Source organism: Rousettus aegyptiacus, unplaced genomic scaffold (genome assembly GCF_014176215.1).
Source record: "Rousettus aegyptiacus isolate mRouAeg1 unplaced genomic scaffold, mRouAeg1.p scaffold_m13_p_1, whole genome shotgun sequence".
Taxonomy (NCBI): domain Eukaryota; kingdom Metazoa; phylum Chordata; class Mammalia; order Chiroptera; family Pteropodidae; genus Rousettus; species Rousettus aegyptiacus.
Window position 1 is genome coordinate 11067215 of NW_023416284.1, and position 21278 is coordinate 11088492.

At 55.5% G+C, this 21278-nt stretch overlaps 1 protein-coding gene across 2 annotated transcripts in view; it reads right to left on the reverse strand.

The window, feature by feature from the left end:
* Positions 1-605: 605 nt before the first annotated feature.
* The window catches only part of IFFO2 (intermediate filament family orphan 2), a 46786-nt gene continuing 26113 nt past the window's right edge, over positions 606-21278 (reverse strand). The window contains exons 2-9 of one of the 2 annotated variants that reach the window (XM_016128352.2): positions 15266-15326; positions 13925-14020; positions 12581-12721; positions 11108-11247; positions 7563-7683; positions 7331-7423; positions 6239-6369; positions 606-5196 (exon numbers count right to left, since the gene is read on the reverse strand). In XM_016128352.2, coding sequence (XP_015983838.1) covers positions 5091-5196; positions 6239-6369; positions 7331-7423; positions 7563-7683; positions 11108-11247; positions 12581-12721; positions 13925-14020; positions 15266-15326 — 889 coding nt within the window. In that variant the 3' untranslated portion in view covers positions 606-5090. The remainder of the gene's footprint in view (positions 5197-6238; positions 6370-7330; positions 7424-7562; positions 7684-11107; positions 11248-12580; positions 12722-13924; positions 14021-15265; positions 15327-21278) is intronic. The other variant, XM_036229269.1, reaches the window with a different exon arrangement.

The window sequence follows — 21278 nt, forward strand, 5'->3', positions numbered from 1 at the left end:
CTCATGCAACTCCTTTTCTTCTAGAAGGTCACACCCTTTAAGATACTTCCGAGAATATAAACAAAGAATGGGAAGTGGGGAAAAAGAAACTACATTACTCATAAGTCTTACAGGCGGCAAAAAGTACATTGCAATTGATGATGGCTGTTTCTCCTTATCCTTGAAAAAATCCTTGTGGGGGGGAGGGGGCAGTTCATGTGGGGCAAGATCTCCCTGAATCTGGCCCGTAAAAAAAAAAAAAAAAAAAAAAAACAACTAGAACATTGGACAGTGTCAAATCCAGAGCCTGGGAGGTGGACACTGTGAGGAAATTTAAGAAATGGGAGTTTGGGGACCTCAATTCTAAACCAGGCTATGCTAATTACTCAGCCTGTGAGCTCTCTGGGTCTCTTCCCCTTCTGTAAAATATGTATAATAAATCCTACTTTATCTACTTCCAAAATATGTATTGTGAGATGCAAAGTAACAGGTGATATGAAATTCTCCTGTTTTATCACTGGGTAATTTCACTTAGTGTTTATGAGGCCCACAGTCCTCTTGCCTCTCCCCATCTCCACTTTATCCTCAATTTGAAAAAAAAAAAAAAAAAAAAAGGACACCATCAATTCGAAGACATTTCACTTTATTTAAAAGAAGCCAATATACAGGATACAAAGGGCATGATATTTACAACAGTACAGTAAACAGGTTGGTTTCCGGTAGGATCAGTAGTCTTTCAGTGAGTATAAAGCCCCCTTCCCCTTGATGCTAGACCCAGCTGTCAGACAAACAGCAACAGTGGGTGGGATGAGACCTAAGGATAGAAAGTCTCCCTGGATGGGACTAAAAATCAGGTTAGGTGCTAAAATGTCCATGAAGGGGTCTTGCGGGGGTGGAGTGCCTTTGCCTCATTTCTTCGAGGGCTTGGCAGCAGAAATAGTGAAGGATTTGCCCAAGCCTAGCACACAGCGCATCTTGAGCCTGGAAATCTTCCACCCATGGAAAATTTCCTTCCAGAGAGAATTCGCCTTTACCTACACCCACCTAGTTGCCTCTAGACTCCCACTCTAGGGCAATGCGCTTCTAGAATTAGAGCTTGGAGTAAAGGATGCAGGTCTGAGGAAGCCCCCAGCACCCGGGGCTCTGCAGGAGCAAGCACATCGAGGCTGGCAGCCCAGGCAGTGGGCACAGTCAGGACTTAGCTGTAGGCATCTTGTGGCATTTCCACTCCTGCTCCAGTTGCCTAACAACCTGGGACCCACTAGGAATAGGACTCTAGTGGGTCCCGGGTCCCAAGGTAACCATGTGGTCCCTGAACCAAAAGCCCCATTGCCAAACACAGGTGACTTGGAAATAAATCTTGGCAGACCAGAGTTCAAGTAACTAATCAGAGTCCCCGGTGAAGCAGACTTGGCCCCTCACAAGCGCTCTCTTTCCCTCCCCCCACCCATCTCAGTTCTGAATTCCCCACTGCCCACCCACTCCTACGAGTGCCCTCCCCCCTATGACTTCCAAGGACCTAGGAGCTGGGGAATCAGGGAACAGGAAAATGGGGTGAAGTGGGGCTTTCACTCTTCTGAGGCCGCTCATAGGTGTGAACGCGTAAGCATGAGAACAGGGGAGGGGGGATAGGGTGAGGGGTACCGATTATATTTAATCCAGCAGCAACATGCATCGTGTCCACAGAAAAATGCTGGGCTACCACAACTGCCTACCCTAGATTAAAAAACCTTTCCTTTCATAAAAATAGATGAGAGTCTCTTGCTTTATAAATAGATTACATTTAGCTTAAGTTACACCTTATATTATCTCCTACCCCACACCCTTTCCCCCATTCCAAGCCGAAGTGGTCTGATTCTCCCTAGGCCATCTGAGCTGCACCCACAGAGCTAAGTCTGAGATGGACTGGCCCTTCAGAGAGCTCAAGACATATTGCTGCAAGAAAACAAAAGCATTTACTTGCCAATGATTTTTTTTCCCTGTTCGGAGTTACAGAGGAGTGTGTGTGTGTGTGTGTGTGTGTGTGTGTGTGTGCGCGCGCGCGCGCGCGCGTGCGTGTATTCCACAACCAGGGAACCAAAAGGAAACTACTCTCCCTGCCCCTCCCCGGGCCTCTCTTTTTATAAAACCCCCAAAAACAGGAGAGTGAGAGAGGGCAGCAAAGGAGAGCCCATCTGAGAACAATCTAAAATACCAATGTCAATATGACACTGGGTTTTGAAATAGAAAATCAAAATTAAGTATGTACAGCTTTACAAAGGGTGGACCAGCGTGTCCTATTTGGACCTGGTGCTGCCATAGCGAGCATTGGGGTCTTTCTTGGCAAGCTGTGGGCTCGTGGCACAGGGACGAGCAGGGCCCACTGGCAACTAGCTCAAAAAAGAACTTGACGGGGAGGGAGGCAGCCAGGCCAAGACCCAGGATCCTGCCCTGGAGGCAGACTGGCCACACCCTTGCTGTCCCCTGTCCCCCCATCCGCCTACCCCAAATCTTTGCTCCCCAGGGGAGAGCAGCTATTGAAAACCAGCAGGAATTAACTTTCCAGCCAGCGTCTGTCTCTGGCTCCTGCCATTTTTATACTCTCTGGACAGATGCAAAGTACTCTAGTCCCCAGAGACAAACATCATATGTATGTATACAAGGGGAACAGCAAAAATAATACCGCTGGACATCAATCACCGCGGTCACCTTAGATCTTAAATACTTACACTGTCACCTTACTGTCTTAACCCTAAAGATAGATCTGTCGCCCTCCCACCACCTCGAGGGACAACTGAGGGCTGGCTTCCACTCTGCCAGCTGACCACATCATTCAATGCCACCCTCAGCCCTGGACAGTGCAAGCCTGCAGGGACAGCCATTATCTGACCCTCCTGGAAACGGAAAATCTTTTTAGCAGCTGAGGTCCAAGCCTAACCGGCTCTGATAACCTTTGGTTAAAATTAAACTAAACTAAAACAACAATAACAATAACAACAATAATAATCAGGTATGTTTGAACCCTGTAACCTTTAGAACAAGGGCTGGTAAGGAGGAAGGGTAGGGGCTGTCTCTCTTCCAAAACCATCATCCCTCCTGGAACGTACCAAGGGACCATGCAGCTAATAAGAGATGCTGGGGATGGAAGCTTCTCAGCCAGACTGCCAGACGGAACGGTAAGAGGCTCCAACAACAATGAAAGAAAAGAAAGAAAGAAAGAAAGAAAGAAAGAAAGAAAGAAAGAAAGAAAGAAAGAAAGAAAGAAAGAAAGAAAGAAAATGATAAAGGCCACCAAGTTCTGATAAATACAAATAACACTAACACACACTCTTTCTCTTTCTCTACATCTATATAGATGCATATATATGTATAATATATATAACATGAATATTATATACAATGGTTTTAAGACTGCAAAACAGATGGCGGAAACAGAAGAGAAAGAAGGCCCTTAAAGGTGGTTGGTACCCTAGGAAGGAAGAACTGGGGGCCACATCCTACTCAAAGCCAGAGCCCCTCCTCTGCCTCCAGATAGAAGCAGTGGACAGTAAGTTCGGGGTCCTTAGGCACAGTTTGCTCCTTTGACCTCCAGGGGGCGCTGCAGGGCCAACAAAAACAAAAATCAGCAATTGTAAGTGAGTGGGTACAAAAGAAATCAAAAAACAAAAATCAGCAATTGTAAGTGAGTGGGTACAAAAGAAATCAAAAAACAAAAAAAAGGCAAAGGTTGGTCAGCTGGCTCCAAGCTGAGATTTGGATGGTGGCCTCAACACAGTTCCTTTGAACTCAGGCCCACCTGAGTCCTGGGGAGATACTGGCTCGATTAACTCCCCAACTGGCCAGTCAAGTAAAGGACGGAAAGAAGCTTGCACGTGTCCATGAGAAGAACAAGCAGGGCAACTACCCCCGCCACCAATCTGCCAGCCGCCCTCACTGTCACCCTCTGCTTCCCTTTCCAATGCCTGCCAGTGGCCAAACAGCGGGTCCCTGGGGAACGGTGGAGAGCCAAGATGGTGGCAGGTGGGCCTAACCCGGCTCCGCGGTGAAAGGTGATAATGCCAGGCCTGGCTCCTTTCAGACTTTCTCACAGAGAAATTACAACCCCTTACAATTGGCTGGAAACAGAGGGAAAGACATCAAGTCATCAGGGTTATACAAGACCCCCCCCCCCCCGCCCCCCGCCCTCCAAACCCACAGAGGTCCCAACAAAGCAGTCAGGTGGCCAAGGGCCTTAAAGAACCCAGTGCTCCTTTACTGACCCTGACCAAACCCCTGCTCCCGAATCAGTGCCCACCCTGAGGCTGCAAGAGACACCGCCCTAGCTCTGGCCTCTCAGCTCCAAGGGGAAACCATGAGTCAGGGAGAGGGCCTACCTTCCACGATATATAAGGCAAGCCGCTTTTTTGTTTGTTTTTGTTTTTTTGCATAGTAGTTTAAACACAGTGAGGCTCCACCTTCCCCCACAGTGCCTTGTCCCTCTGCGTTGCCACTCGATCCCAAAAGAAAATCGAAATTTGTCTTTCCTCCCTCCTTCCATTTTTTTCTCTCTTTTGGTAAGTGGAAAATCATTGAGAGGTCCCTACCCAGGCCTGGAAAGGTTGCAGAGGCAAACAGCTCCATCCTGGGCAGAGGTGGACCACCCCAAGACCAACTTGGTCAGTGCTGGCTGGCAGAGGAGGGGAGGGCATATATAGCTCACGGCCAATCAGAAGAGCAGGTGGGAGGGTAGAAAAATATATTATACCACACCCGGGGCCCCGCCCTCACCCGAGAGTTTTGTATAAAAACACCTGCTAGGAATAATTCTTTGGAGCTCAAAGTGGCTCAGCTTAAGGGAAAAGGCACAGTTAACACCGCATCATCCGGACAGAAGTCTGCATTTGTAATGTGGAGAACAATAGAAATTGAGAGCACCATTCCTTGGGTGGGTCGATGGAGAAGGGGCACTGGTCGGTGGTGGGCGGAAGGAAGGAAGGAAGCAGCAGTCCCTTGGGGCCTCCAGAGGAGGGAGAGTAGAGGAAGTCTGTGTGGTGAGGACTGGAGTCCCACTCCGAGGAGCTTTCCTGGCCCCATGGGGAGACGGGTGCGGAGGCCCCATCACCAAGACCACCAGGCGCAGGGGGCCTCAGTCATCAGCTGACCATGGGCTCCACATCCGCCTCCCGCTCAAACTCATCCTGGATCTCGTCTGTACTTCCTGAGTCACTGCTGGCCACGGAGCTGGGGGATGGTGAATTCCTGGAAGGCATAAGAGAATGGGGGATGATTAGCCTGAGGACCCCGAGAGGAGATCGAGGAGTGGGAAGGGCTGAGCAGCTCTTAGATCCCATCAGATCTAACCTCAGAGGGAGATCCTGCCCTTGCTCTTCCCTTAGGATCCCCTAAGCTCACAAGTTGAACGTGGCTCTCGAGACTTCTTGGAACCCCTTGCACAAGCCTCTAATTGCTCTGAGTGCCAAAAGTCCCGTGGGAGCAGAGACCATGGATCAAGCTCGATTCTTATCTTCTAATCATCTAACACAGGTCCGGGCACACAGTAGGTGCTCAGTAAACCTTAATTAAGTCAGGGCTCAAAGGGAGGCCATACTGGATAGCGGTTAATAGCACTGAGTTCAAATGCTCTATCGCTGATGAGCTGAGGAGCTTGGGCAAACTCTTTAACCTGCCTAAGTGTCTGCTTCTCCATCAGAACAACAGAGATAATGACCGTAGGATCCAGGGGATTCCATGAGCTAAAGGCAGGACCTGCTGAGCCGAGGGCCCCCCACGCGGCTTCCCACAGAGCTGCCGCTCCCTCTTTTATAGCCGGCAGGAATAGGCTCGTAATGAGAGAAACAATTACAATGAACATTCATTTGTGCTTTGTGCCAAGCATTTTACATGTATCGTCCCATTTTATTAGTAGCACATCTGCCTGCCCAATGAGGCTGCGTATTCCTTAAAGGCGGGGACTCTGTCTCTGTTTTGGTGTCCCCCAGCAAATAAAAGGGGTCTGATGCATGCGAGTCTCCTGGGGACAGACCCATCCGGCCCTAGGTTGGAAGATGGGAAAGAAGTGAAACTGCTCCCCACAGACAAATGGGAGTCCCTCAGGCATGGTGGGATGGGATGGGTGAGTCACCTAGCGCACAGTAGGTAGATGACTAATATTCATTGTCTGGATCGATGGACGGACACACGGCCTGAGCCGACGAAGCTGACCCGACTTGTAAGTTGCAGCCCCACAAATTACCCCCAAGAACCCGACTGCCGCATGCCCAGGGAGGTCAAGGCCGCGCACCTGTCTGCTGAGCCTTTGATGAGCCGGCGGCAAGTCTCCATCTGCACATCCAGGCCTCGCTTCATGCTACACATCTCCATGTACTCGTGCAGGTGGCGGTTCATGTCGCTCTTGGCTGTGGCCAGCTCCAGCTGAGAGGAACCAACACGGGTGGAGGGTGAGGCCAAGTCGTCCTTGTAACCAAACCCTCGGCAACTCCCTCCTCACATCGTTGGTGGCGGCAGCATCAAGGCCGCCTCTGAACATCACACCCTTAGAGCCCTGCCTCGGTTTCTATTCTCCGCATTCTGGTCCATGGCCTCTAGAGCTGCTTTGGCGAAAGGGGAATAGTTGCTTAGCAACCACAAGGGCAGCCTTTCCTGATGAAGGCCACCTCGTTCCGCCAACCTCACCCGCCCAGCACCTCCGCAGTCCTCTCTATGAACTTGATCAGAAAAGTCTTCACGTCTCTCACGTTTCTGACCTTTCTCCTCTACCTGAGGATACGCTCCCCAAGAAAGGAGCTTCTTTTCTTTCCTGCATGACAGCGGCAGTGACTCGCGCTGATAGACTATGGCCAAGTACACGGGCTCTCGAGCAGAGAGGGCTGGGCTCAAAGGCTGCTTGCTGGCTGGAGGCCTTGGGCAAGTCACTTGGTCTCTTTTAACCTCATGTTCTCTTCTGTAAAATGAGGTGCATAGTACCTCCTGCATTGGGCGGAGACGCCTAGGTACCTGCAGGTCCATGCATAGGGTATATGGAGACTAGGGAGGGGGTACTTGTAAAGGTCTTAGTCAGTGCCTAGGGTCACTCAATAGCACGCAAATGTTAGCTCTTGTTAGTTTGGGATCACCGTCTCCGTTGAATCAGGAAAAACACCTCTCTGGGGCAGACAGGATCACCACCCCCATTATCCAGATTAGGAAACTGAGGCCCCCAAAGGAGTTCAACTCGCCCAGTACCACACAGGGAATCGGCAGACCTCTGATTCTCAAGCCTGTGCCTGCCCCAGGCTACCAGCCCCTGGCGACGTGGCCACTTATTCACTGGGGGGGTCGAAACCATGTGACCTCAAGGAGCTTCCCTGGGGGGCTGCACAGCCTGAGCCCTCACCTCTATCTGGCCTATCGTCTCCTGGTACTCCTTGTCTCTCGTCTTGAAGAAGGATTCCGTCTCATGGATCAGGTTGCCCAAGTTTTCCTCTTGCTGCGGAAACAGAACAAAGGGGACAATTTAAGTGGGCGGCGGGGGCTGTAGGGAAAAGAACAGGAACACAGGACGATCGAAGGAAGGTGCCCAGAGGTCCGCACCTCCCGGCCTTTGGGCAGCCGGCGCCTGGGCTCACCTCGCCCGGCAGGTCGATGGTCGGGTTGCAGTTGGTGAAGTCCTCCCACAGCAGCAGCGTGTCTTCGTTCTCTTCCCACGTCAGGCTGTCACAGTCGTCGTCGAAGTCAAACGTCTCCCGCCTGTGGGGGTGACATGGGAAGGCATGACCGAACAGGAGCCAGGCTCCAGGGGCCGGGACCTCGCAAGCCCGACCTTGTAACTTTAGCATTCGTTTAATAGCTCATTTCTGGAGCCCCTGCTTTGCATGAGGCGGTTTATACGATCTCTGCAGCATAGAAAGGTTGACATTCCTACCCCCGTTTTACAGATGAGGAAATCGCAGCTCAGAAAGAATAAATAACTCGTTGGTCCAAAGTCACACTGCTAGCCTGTAACAGAAACAGGCTGAAAGCCAGATCTTTTGTTTCCTACATCTCTTCCTTCCCCATGGAAACATCACCAGACGGCCACAGGATGCTGGGCACAAACCGGTCGATAAGCGCACATGAAAATGCGATTCATTCATGCCATCCTCACGGCAATCCCAGGAGGCAAGCATGATTATCATTCCCATTTTACAGGCGAGGAAACTGAGGCTCAGAGGGATTAGATGGACTAGAACAATACATGCTGGGAATCGGGTTTGAATTCAAAGCCTGGGTAATTTTGGGGCTTCCTTATTCGCCAGAACTTAAAGAGGGGTGATAGATGATATGGTTTTGTCTGGGACTGAGGGGTTTCTGGAGATGCATGGTTATTCCAACTGGAGGGAACCCTAAAACTTGTTCAGCTCAACATACCCATCATTCAGATGGAAAGGCTGGTATCCATGCGAGTTAAATCACTTGACTAGGTGAATCAGCCAAAAAGGAAGTTGATGTCCCAGTCTCCAGATGCCCATCCTGGGGCTCCACCACTACCTACAACACCCCCCACCCCCACCCCAGCTCCCTCCTGGATCTTCCCAACCTCCCCACATGGTCCAGGCTGGGGGCCACTGGGCAGGGCCCAGGAAGAAAGAATTTCTGGTAAAACGCTTCCTAGAGTGCCCCCCAATGGCAGGTTCTTCGCCAAAGAGCAGTTCCTGCTGGAGCCTGTGGGTGGCTCTGGGAGCCCAGGGAGCAGAGCTGGGGCCAGGGCTGCAGCCGCCTGCGCGAGCTCCAGATGAGGCCCTGGGGTCAGCTGTCACCGCATCACAAACTTGCCTGCTGACTTCACTTCCTTCCCGGGCTCTGGGATCTCAAGAAAACCCCGGCCGAGGAATGAGAAGCCAGAAAAGATAGGAAGATAGACTAGAGAAAGGGCTCGGAAGAGGTGCCCCCCCACCCCAGATCTGGAGGGTGGGGCGGAGGAGGAGGGTTGGCAGAAAGTAGAGAAAGTAGCAAATTCCTCCCCTTTTCCTTGGTCTGAAGCCCAAGCAGCTGATTTAGATCAAAACAAAACAGCCCTGACGGGTGCTTTATTCAAAGACTTCAGTGGAACTGGCTTGGGTCTCAGCCCATAGCTAGCGGGAGATGTCCCTGGGAGGGGCCAGGACCCCACCCAGGGCGGGGTCAGCCTGGCTTTGGCTAGAACTGCAAGGGTGGAGGGCTGATCAGAGGATCGATTTTTAACTTGGGCGACTTTACGCCAGATAGACTGGATACGGAACCCGGTTCAGACCTGTCGACACTCAGGGGCCCGTTGGCGCAGCATCGGCCTCGCGGCATGGCAACCGTCTCTCGTACACGCAGGAGCGCGCGGCTTTGGAGGGCGTCCCTTTCAGCTCACCTACTCCTCCATCCCTGGGCAGCCGAACAAGTCTCTGGCCACAGTCGGGCCTCAGGCTCAGAACTGCCCAGGCCAACAGCATTCAAGAAACCTAGACCCAACTGGAGATTCTCTTCCCAAAGCCCCTCTTGTCAGTAGAAGATCAGGACGTGAGGTGTGGGGAAGATGCTGAAGAGAAATCAGGAGTCTAGGAGCCTCCTTGTCACCCTCAAATAGCAAACACCCCAAACACAGCCCCGTCTCAGTCCTGTTTCCGGAGCGGCGAGCACAGGGAAGTGTGGAGCAAACAAGCAGCCGCCGCCGGCCCCAACTGTCACCCTCATGGAGTCGCCCGGCTCCAGCTGCAAGGAGACAGACGAGGACGGGGCTGGTGCTGCAGACAGGGCAGAGGGACAGCTCTTCCAAGCACGAAGACATCTGGTCAGGGACCGAGAGGCGGGGGCCAGGGTCGGTCCCAACTCCTAGCTTGATCCCACTCTAGGCCTCAGTTTCCCCATCTGTATAGGAAGGGGCTGGGCGGAGTAGTCTTTGGACTCTGCAGTTCTAAGCCAGCCCCAGGGCTTTGCAGGAAGTGTCCTGAGAGTCCCATACCCCTGGCTTTGGAAATGAGCGGGATGTCAGAGGCCTCTGCTGACAGGAGTGTGCCCTTTAGGGAGGGCTTCTGGGAGGTTTTGTAATGGCCATCAGAGCCAAGAGCGTAAACCTAACCCTACTGTTGGCAACTCAGGATGAGAGAGAGACGTCAGGTCAGAAAGCTTGCTCCATCCCGAGATTCTGATGCAGAGGAGGGGTGAGGGCGGAAATGTGGCATCCTGGGGAAAAGCTGAGTTCTCAGGGTTCAGACGCCCAAATGCTAGGAACTCCAGAGAGAGCAGAGCAGGAGCAGGCCACTGGAGCAGAGGAAAGGTGACTCCGGAGACCCAGTCTCAGCCCTGTCTTTGGACTCCAGACCCTTAGTACAGTCATCCAATGACTACAGGAGCCCCTCTCCCTTTCCCTCCCCTCCCTCGCTTTAGGGTACTATGTTGATTAGAGTTAACGCTGGATCAGGGTTGAGACTGTGGACCCGGACAGGCCAGGTCCACAAAGCATCCCTGCCCCAGGCGACTGTACACAGTGAGCTTCGGGTAAACCAGCTCTCCCCGGGGGCGGGGTGGGGGCAGCCCTGACTAATAGCATTTGCCAGTTTCCCACCCTGGCGAATTTTAAGCGACTACCGAACCCAGAGTGGGCAGACGCACACAGTCAGCTGGTACGAGCCAGTTCCAGCCCACCACTGACCACGTTCAGCCCAGACTCTGCCACTAACCTGGGCGGCACCTCGAAGGGAGAGACCACAGACAGACGGCCCCGCTCCCCATCCCAGCTCTGCCACGCGGCGGCACAGCGGTCCTGGCCAAGTCCTTTCCCCTGAGCGTCAGTTCCCTCGGCTACGAAAGGGGAGTGAAAAACGCCACCACCTCCCAGGCCGATTACCTGGAGTCGGCGAAGTCGCTATCGTAAAGCGCCCTGCAGAGGATGCTCGGCCAGTGGCGGGCCAGGTGTGTGGCTCGGCCCCAAATCCCACCGCAAAGAAAACTAGGGGGAGTGGGTCACGACTCCCACGCAAATGCGACCACCGCCTCCGTTTGGCCGCTTCTGAAAACGCGAAACTCGCGAAATTATAAATGTTACGAACGGATCCAAACGTGTTCAGAAAACCATTCTAGCCAACCAAAGCGCATCTGCGGGCTGCTTCCAGCCCGGGCCGCCAGTTCGCCCTAAGGATCTCGGGAAACAGAGAGGAATACTCACAGCTGGTTAAACATGCGTTTCATCTCGTCTGTGATGTTCATGGTACCGACCTCGTCATCTGAGAACCGGTTCACCTCCCCATCCTGCTCAGAAATGTCTTCGTCCGAAGTCACCTTACGCTCTTTCTTTTTGGGGACCACCTGAACCGGAAAGGAAGAGATTAGGTAACTAGAAGGCTCTGCTAGGATGGAGGGTAGGGGTGAGCTGGGAAGGGAGCTGGCATCCCAAGGGATGGATGGAGGGTGGCTGGGGCCAGCCACTGCTACGAAAGATGCACAGGTCCTCTAAGAAGCTGGCGGCATTAGCAGGAAGCGTGAGGTGAGGAGACATGCAGGATGGAGGATACAGACAGCCTGGACCCTTCCCTGCCCTGGAGGTTGGGCTGGCTCGGCTCACCCCTTCACCAGAGAAGCAGCCCCAAGTTTGGGGAGAGGAGCAGGCTAGACTGGGGCTCAGTCGCCTGGGATGTCGCAGCCGGCCAGAGAGACGAAGAAGCCCTCATGGAGGCCCAGACGGCTCCATGCCTTCCAGAGCCCTCACATGCAAAGGCGACAGGCGGGCGGCCCCAGGTTCACCAGCTTCCTCCACTCCGAGCAGACAAGACATGAGCGAACCAAACGAAGGCTGAAATGGTCTCCCCTGCTTTTCAGCAGAGGGGCAGGAGGTGGACAGAGGCCCCAAGGCAGCCCAGATCTCGCCCCGCTACACACCCGAAGCCACACACTAAAGCAACGACACGCCGTATTGCCCTGGGCTCAAGCAAAAGCCAAACCACAATCCAGACTCAAGAAGCAGCCTTTGGAGAATGACGCGTGCCCTTCAGGGAGCTGGACTTGCCCCGCAAACCCTCCCCGGAGGACAGCTCCCGGGGAACCCACCGCCTTCTCTCAGAGCGCACGCTTGCTCATTGAGCGGGAGGGGTGGGAGACTGAGAGCCTCTCCAGGGGGAATGAAAAACAGCCGGAGGCCAACAGTTCCTCCTTGGAATTCTGAGACTCATCTGCCAGGGCTCAAGCCAGCTCACCCAGGGCTCGCGCAACCTGGCTAGGGCTCCCCGACCATGGCCACGGTGCCCAGTTTCGGCACCCAGAAGAAGGGGCAGGAAGTGGGGCCAGCGTAGGCCAGTGGACAGAGCCCTGGAGTTCTAGTCCCAGCTCTGACATTTCCTTCTTCGAGCCTGTCATGTCACAGCCTCCCGCCCCCCAGGTAAGTGGCCTCCTCAGCCATAGGATGGAGCCGTCAGCCTTGATGATGGACTTGGCCGAGCCTGCGAGTCTACGAGTACCTGCTTCTGTGTTCTCCTGGGGAGGCTAGAGGGTCGGGTCCACGCTAGCTCTGGGGACAGGGGGAGGGGACGGGGCGAGGTGTGAGGGAGATAGAGGTTGGCCAGGCAGGGGTCGAGGCCGGGACTCTCTGGAAGGGGGGCGGTGGCAGGTGGGAGTGGCGGCTGGTGAGCAGGGTGGCCCTAGTCACCTGGAAGATCTTGGACACGTCTTCCGAGTTCCGCTGCTGTGCGACATCGCACAGCTTGGCCGTGATATCGATTCGGCGGCAGATGTCCATGTCCACCTTCATGGCCTTTTCTTGGATCTTTGTGTCCAGATCTGTCATGGGCTGCAGGGAGGACAGCAGGGGTTACGTGAGCGAGGGACGGAGCAAGCATGGGGGCGGGGATGGCTCGAGGCTCCTGCCGGGCAGAGGAGGGAGACCCCTAGGAGTCAGGTGGGAGGCCCCGCAGTCCGAGGGGGGCCTTGAGCTCTTCCTGGGCGTGAAGGGTTGGGCCAGCGCTGCTCAGGTGGGGGCAGGGGTGGAAGGGGCGTGGGAGCTGAAAGCCCTGGCGCCGAGTGGACAATGTGAGACCGTGGTTGCCGGTCTCCCTAAGGGCTGGAAGGCATCCTCTCAGCAGACACAGTGTCAGTGTTTATCTCGTTAGAGTAAAGAAAAGAGAAAGACCGCTCCCACTGCTGAAAGGCTTCCCTTCCCTCCCGCCCAGCCTGCCCCACCTGTCCCCCACACAGAGGTGCCTGCCAAGGCGGCTCTCTCTCTCTCTCTCCAAGATTCCTCCCACAGCTGACATCGGGGGCTGCCCAGGACAAAGGGGGTCCCCCTGGACCCCAGGGAGAGGAAGCCAGGGGGCCTCCACCCGGAGCCCCCGGAGGCTTCCTCCTGCCACACTCGGCTTCACGCCGCCCCTCGGGAGAGAAGCCACACCAGGCTGAGTCATCCACGATCGGTCTCCTTCTCCTTTCTGGCGGCTCTCCCTACATATCGCCCGCTGCTTGAAGATGGCAGGAAACCCAGGTCCCCAGCAGGAAAAAGTCCTTGACTGCCAACAGCTCCCCCCCACCCACGGTCACTCAGAAGGGATCGTCAAAAGGATGCACGCGCTGGCCTTCCTCAACGTTACAAAGCAACCCCGCGGAAGGCCGCTGGCCTGGGGAGCCTCTCGGCTGGCACAGGGCCCCCCTCAACCTGTGCCCAGACACTGAGCCCCACGACCACCACCCGCCTCATCGTGGCGAGCTGGGGAGAAGTCGGAGCCAACACACACAGACCATCGGAGGAGCCCGGGGAAGGGCAGGATGGGTTAAGCGGCAGATTAATGCATCTCTACTCAGACCAAGGGAAGCGGAAGTGGGGAGGGGCAGGGGGAGGGCGCCTGATCTCTGATGCACCCGTCACCCCTCACGTCAAACGCAGCCAGCCAGGACTCTAACTAGAAGCCGAGCTCTGGAGCCTCGGAGTGAATGAAGCATTTCGCATGACGGGTGTGAGGGGAGGTCGTGATGCCTGGGGATGGCGGCCGGTGGCACTTACGTCACTCATAAGCCCCTTAAACACCACCAGCTCGGCCTTGAGCCTCTCGATCTTCTCATTCATCTCCTCCTGGATGGCTTCAGCTTCCTGTGCCGCCTACGGGGACGGAAATGAGGGAGGGTTTAGGGATGCCAGGCACCCTGAAGGGTAGGAGGGACTTGACACTTGAGTCCAACCAGGCTGGGCGCCTGAGTGCTGGGAATGGGCTGTCGATGACCTGGGCCCGGTCTGGCTTCCCACCGTTCAGCTTAAAACGCTTCTCAAAGGAATATTTATTGCATGGAAAACCCATGGCAGACATTAATGTAGCAAAGTGACCCCCATAGGTTAAAGTGTTAGGTCACGTCATGCGAAATTGCCAATATTTGACATTCTCTGATCTCCGAAGTGGCAATGTCACATGCGTTGACGCGGCCACAGGTATACATCTAGAGTACGTTTGTGCAGAACACACTAGGAGCTTGCAATCCAGTTTGTCACAGGTGTCCGGGCAGAACCGGGAGGAAGTTTTATTTTCGTCTCCGGGCTTTCCTAAATTTTCCAAATATTTGACCACGCACATGTTGTGTTTGCAAAGTAAAAAGCCCTTTTGTTATAAAAACGGGGGGTGTTCATCCTTCTCCTTCTACGTATTGGTGTTATTCTAATCTGTTTCTTAGAAGATCGATGCTTTAAACATCAGAAAGCGATTTTTAAAAGTGTTTGAAAGAGCTTTCCGCGCCTTCTCATGGGGTTGCTCTTCTCGTGCCCATTGTGATGAGAGAAAAAGAGAGGCCGAAAAAGGTGAGGTTTGCTGCCCAAGGTACCCAGCAGGCAGGGGAGGAGCGGGGCCCAGACACAGAGCTGCGGAGCCAGAATAGCAAGGGACGGTCCCCACGCCCACCGCGGAGAGCGCGCCTGGGCCGGAGCCCCCGCTGGCGCCGTGCCGGCTGGCATGGAGTAGATGCCTCTCCAAGGTGTTTAGCCCCAAGTCGGTTCCTGAAAACTGGGGGAGAGGGGCTTAGAGACCGTACAGTCCAAGCCTCAGATGGGGGAAAGAAGGCAGGAGAGGGGAGTCACTTCCTCAAGGTCACCTCGAAAGCCAGGACAGCACCAGGGCTTGGGCCTAGGCTTCCCGACCCCTACACCCACGATTTTCTGGGCTGGTCCCTTCCCAGCTCCGAAGCGGGGAGTGTAGAAGAGCCTCTTGGCTCCATGGAGGAGAGACTGAGACTGCAAGAGGTAACACAGGGTCGGGGCTATGCTGGGAACTGCTCCCAGCTTTACCCCCTGAAAACCGTGCCCCTGGGCCACGTGGCTCTCCCTGAGCCTCTCCCGGGCGGGACCTCTGAGGGCTCTTACCTCCTGCAGCGTGTCCACCACGGTCTGCAGGTTCATGCGCTTGGCAAGCTCCTCCTCCCATCTGCAAGAGCCAAGAGAGACAGGTGGTCAGTGGGGGGCTCCGACAGTGCAGGCGCCCACCCTGGGGCTGTCCCCAGGCTGCACAATGAAGGCACAGCAGTGACTCCACCCCTGCCTGCCCTCCAGGAGTTTCCCGTGTCGGGGTGGTGGTCGAGAAGGGCGAGCACAGCCAGGCTGACGCATGACTATAATACCAGGTGGTGGTGACACGTGTCACGTCCAAGGCCTGAGCCGGGGAGACCAGGGCAGGAGAGACTGCCACCCCCCTTCACGAAAACTGTAAAGTGCTGCGCACGCACATGTGCCGCGCCTGCTGTTGCCCCGAGAGGCGGTATCGAACTGAGGCTGGCACTCGGGGGCCAGGCCGCAGCCGGCGCCACACTCAGGCTCCTCTTTACTCTCGCAAGATACAAACTTTCATTGTGCTAATTCTTGCAGTCTTTAGCCTATGTGTCCTGCAGCCTACCCTTGCAAGAAAGATGCCTCCTACAAATCTATTATCATTCCTGTCTTACAGATGAGGAAACTGAGGCTCAGAGAGGCTAAACGTCCTGCCCAGAGACACATGGCGAATGACTGGGTGGGACCGGAGTTCAAACTCTGGTCTGTTTTATCACACTGAAACAAAAAAAAATAATAAATACGGCTCTCACTTATTTAGCGGTTCCCACGTGCCAGGCCCTGTCCTAAGCGCTTTACGTGCGTTATCTCCTAGTGCACATGCTAGTTGAAGCTAGACAGGAAGGGATAGAGGCGAGAAAGCACGGTGTACCCCCAGCAATCACTGGAGGTAGGATGGGGCGATCATCGATACAATCACCATAGCAACACCAGCTCGCTGCAGCTGAGTGCTTACTTCAGACCAGACATCTGTTCTACCGTGATGTAACCCGATCCTCGTAACAACCCGCTAGCAGAGGCGCCTCCATGACCCCCATGTTACGTGCAGGTGAACGAAGCAAGGTACAGAGTCAGGTCTCGCCCAAGGTCAGGGTGAGGACAAACGGAGCCAGGACTCAAACTCAGGCTGGAGGCTCCAGACTGAGTGCTGGTAACGCTGCCAGGATCCCCCATGGACCCGGGACCCGTCAGATCCCTCAGTGACCCCCCACCACCCAGATCCCTCTCGCTCCCCAGAGAAAGCCAGGGGCAGGTCCTTTCTCCCCTCCATCCTGAGACACACAGATGAGCTTCTTCCCTCCCTCATCTGGCTGCCACCTCCCTACATGGCCTCAGAGCAGGCAGGTCTGGAAGCCTTTTAGGATGTTGTCGGGGCCAGCTAAAAATAGGCCGGAGGAGAGGGATGGGTGAAGAGTAGGTTACGTCACCAGCTTTTGGAAACAAGAGAAAACAGATACTGTTTGCACACACAGAGGAAAATTCCTCCTCTCTCCCACGAGATGGCCTGGGCCAGGGCTGCCGGAGGACACACACATGCTCCCCCTCCCACCACGTCCCTTTGGTCTTTACCAGCCCCTGACTTTGGTGGCCAGGCCTAGGTCTGCTGTGGGCCACAAGGTCCAGAACCTAGAGGGCAATGGGACTGGGCAGGGGCTCCTGCCAGGGAGGAGGGACACAGAGGAAGCTAAGGAGGGGCAGAGAGGGAGCCTAAGGGTCTCGCTCAGGTGGGACCATCTCACTGAACACCTTCAAATAGGGACACTGAGGCCCAGAGTGTGCCAGAAATTTTCAAGGTCACCCAAAAGTAGGTTGAGGGCCAGGCCAGAAGTCCAGCCCGGGGCCCAACATGAGGGACAGGAATCTGGTGTAGGGGGAGAAGTTCACAGGCCACCCTCGCCCCCGCCCGGCAGCAGGGGGCATCTGGGGCTTCCTTCGGGAGAGGCCAAGGCTCTGAACACAGGTGCCTAGCTGAATCATCTCTCCTGGCCACGCTGCTCTGAGCAGGGGCAGAGAACTTGATTCCAAAGCCACTGGGCAGAGCAGGTGCACAGTAAAGTCCGGCCTCACGACCACATCTTGTAGCAACGGCAGGAGCAGCAGAGGAGGGGGCATGTGCCCAGGGGAGCATCTCGCCCCACCCCCATACACCTGTTTCCTGGACGGGTTCCTGGGGGTGAGACCCAGGCCCCTCTCACTTTCCCTGTCAGGAACCTTCTCGTGAGGAAGGCGGGGCAGGGGTCCACAGACCCAGAGAGGGAAAGTGGCTTGCTGCGAGTCAAGCCAGCGCCAGAGCACAAGCCTCGTTATTGGGTCTCCAGACACATTGCAGCAGCCACTGATTGTCCGGGTGCCACAGACCGGGCTCAGTGCCTTATGCACATATCTCATTGGCTTTCGTGTGAGCCATTAACCCTCTCAGGTCAAGAATTTTTCTCCAAACCCATTTTGTGGATAAGAGAGCTGAGGTTCAGAGAGGTGAGGTAACTTGTCTAAGGTCACACAGCCAGCAGGTGGGGCTGGGAATGAGGCTTAGCCCACGCTCTAAAGCAACATGTCTCGAACTGTGACATGCATGAGAATCACCGAGGGATCTTGCTCACATGGAGACCCGGTTTCAGCAGGTTTGGGGTGGGGCGAACACCCTGCATTCCTAATGAGCTCCCCTGCAGATGGCACTTTGAGTGACCCCACGCCTCACTAGTGTTTCTAAAACGCACCCCAGCAGATGAGCTCCCACAAGTGATTTCACGGGCTTTTTATCTCCAAAGCCAGGCTGGGTGGGCAGCCGGCACTCCTGGTCCCAGCGGACCGAGCACAGGCCCCCGCGTGCAGACGGCAGCTGGCTTGGCAGACAGAGTCCACTGCCCACACTGACGTGCCTCCCAGCCACGGCAGGAAAACCTGGCTCTGCCAGCTCCAGTGTTGACAGTGCAGAAAAGCTTTGCCCTTCAGCTGCTCTGGCCGAGTGGGGCGAGTGGATGACGACACACCAGACGCCCCACATTCACTGCGACTCAGCCCAGGGGGAGGGAGCGCACAGCTTAACTGAGAACTGGTCCACCAAGTTGTGGGCTATGGAATTTCAACACCTGCTTCCCAGGCACAGTCCCCTCCTCGGATCAGGATCTGCCCACAGGAGTAAGGTTTCGGCAGGATGGGTGTTTCAGGCAGAGGACCAGCATAAGCGAGGAAGGCCAGGGAGTAGCTGGCGGCCACCTGGCCACCGAGAAGGGGACAGACACACCTACTATGGGTCAGGGGCCGGTAGATGTCAGGTCCTTTAATCGTCGCTGTCACAACTCTCTCACCCAACCTACTGTTCAGCAAAGGAGCTCACTCAGTGGGCTGTTAAGCTACAGAGAAACTGCCCCCCCCATTTCACAGGTGGGACAACGAAGGCCAAGGGCACGGAGACAGCTTGAGCCAGGGCCAAGACGGCCTCAATCACTCAGAGCCACCCTGCCCGCCCTGACCCAACAGCTCACAAAACTCCCCAATGTCTCCCTCTTACAGTGTTGGATAAGAGAAAGTAGAGGAGGGACATTTACTGGTCACCTTCTGGGTGGTGTCCGCCATGTTAGGCATTCATACACACACATAAAATACAACTCAACCCTTTCCTAAGCATCATCCCCATTTTACAGATGAGGAAACAGAGACTCGGAGGCAGCTGGATTCCCCTGTCCCTCCATCCTCCTCGGCCTCTTGAAACCCTATTCATCCTCTGCTCAAGGCTCCTCTCAAATGCCACATTTCCCCCAAGCCCCAAAGCCACTTCAATTGTTTTTCCTCTTCAAGCTCCAGCTGGAGGCAGCCGGGACCCCGTCCTCCCAGGAGGCTTGGCAGTGATAGCTCACCAGGCATGGCTCTCACCCACGGAGCCACCTATGAAGCCAGGGACACAGAGGGACCACCCTCCGTCTTCTCCACCTCCAAAAAGTGCTCGGGCCCAGCCCAAGGTCCGCTCGCGGCCCCCAGCTCCCTCTCGCTCTCTCCCACTCCCACCGGCAGATACCCTTCGACGACCGTCTCGTACCTGTGCCGGCCCCTCACAGCACTCACCGTCCACGATGCTCGCAGCAGCCTCCCCAGCAGCCTCCCCAGCAGGCAGGACAGATAATGCCGGTGGAATGATGATGATAGTACACACCGAGCAGCCAACACGGTCTGAGGGCTCACGAAGTGCCAGGCGCCGTTCTTAGGGGTTTCGCATGCATCATCCCATTTAAATGAGTTCCTCAGTAACCGCTAGGTGTGATCATTCTCCCCATGCTACTGATGAAGCTCAAGTCCAAAACCATTACCCCAGATCACACAGCCAGGAAAGTGGGGCCGTTTCTACTTCACGGGAGAAAACCGACCCTCAGAGAATCGCCCAAAGTGAAGGCTGAAGGGACCAGAGTTTGCCTCGTCCAAACCTCTGAGTGTACAGATAAGGAAACTGAGGCCCAGCGTCGCACAGGGAGTGGGTGACAGAGTGCTCTCCACTCCCCCAGGCCAGGCCAGAGCTCCCAAGGAAGGGTCGTGAGTCTGGACCCCGGCTCTGCCTCCCCCAGCATCTGCCTCCGTCTCTCAACGAGATAGAGTGTGGGCACCACACACCCCAGGGAAGCTGGAGAAAAACCACTCTGCTCCCACACTCTCCACGGTCATGTGACCAGCCCCCAACCGCAGGCGCGTTCTGGCTGGGCAGACCTCAGGGCACATCTCCTGGCCCCGGCAACTCAGTCATTCCAATCCCTCTGGTGACCAGTGCTCAAAGCCTCCCACTTCCTGGAGCTCTGAACTGAATGTGAAAATGGATCCCAGGGAGGACGGGGCCAACACGGGGCCTCCCAGCGACCCCCGGGCGTCCCTCCAGGCACGATCCAGCACATGGGAGCAGGGCGGGGGGCTGGACAAGGGCAAGGCGGTGCTGGAGGGGCTCTGAGCCGGTGCGAGGACAAGCGGGGGCTCAGACGTGGCGTCTGCAGATTGGGAACTTGGGCGTGAGTGTGGGCAGCACAGCAAAGCCCTCCAGCAACCGTCTCAGGAGGTCTCAGGCACTCTGTGTCCTGGCCTGGGGGAGCAGAGGGGGAACACGGGTGAGGCATGGGGGGGGGCACCGTTAAACAAGGCATTAGAGGAGCTGGGTCTCAAGCTGGGGGTCCAGGCCTTCTACCGGTCCAGAGAAGTGGTTATGACTATCACTCGGCTCACTGCCGCACTCACTGTGCCGACCACCCACCCACACTTGATAAGGAGTCAAATACTTGCTGTATGGACGTGTTGAACGAATGAATAAATGATGAATAATGAGTGAGTGAATGAATGAATGAATGAATGAATGAATTCTAAGTACAACCACCTCTCAGCCTTCCCACTTGCCCCTTCCCCAGCCGGGAGCATCCTTGTCTCCACAGCCCCAGCCTGGGGGCTCCCTGGAGCTGAGTTCCCGGCACGGGCTCTCTGCTCAGCTCCATCCACCCCTCCAAAGCCTCTCCAGGGAGAGGCCAGGCCAGGCCAGCGGGAGGGACGAGGGACGGCCAGGGCAGGAAGCAGGCAGGGGGAAGGGCGAGCTTTTCTCTCCGATTTCCCACAGCCGTCCGGCCAGGGAGGGAGGCTGGGATGCCAGACAATGAGCATAGAGGGAGGAAATGACAGCACAAGGGACACTGAGACCTGGGGCCCGGGCCACCATCTTGGCAGAAGGAGCACACATGTGAGGCCAGTGGCCAGGAGGGGGAGGTGACAGCCAGATGTGGTCTCGCCGCATTCCTTAGGAGCCTCTGCCATGACCACGTGATAGCTGAGAAGTCTCGGCAGGCCACTAGGGGGATGGGCCGGGCAGCTTCAAAGTCAGCCCCCACTTCCAGCCAGCACTGGGGCCAGCGTACCCCCTCCCCCATCGGCTCATGATGACACACAAACCCACAGGAAAGGGGCTGACAAAGCCCGGCTTACTGAGGGACAACGGAAAGCCAAGCTGAAGTCACTGGCAGAGGGACTGACTCACAGATTTTTCACTTCCTGTGCAATCAGAGAAAGAGGCTCCGGGGCTCCAGCTTCAAAG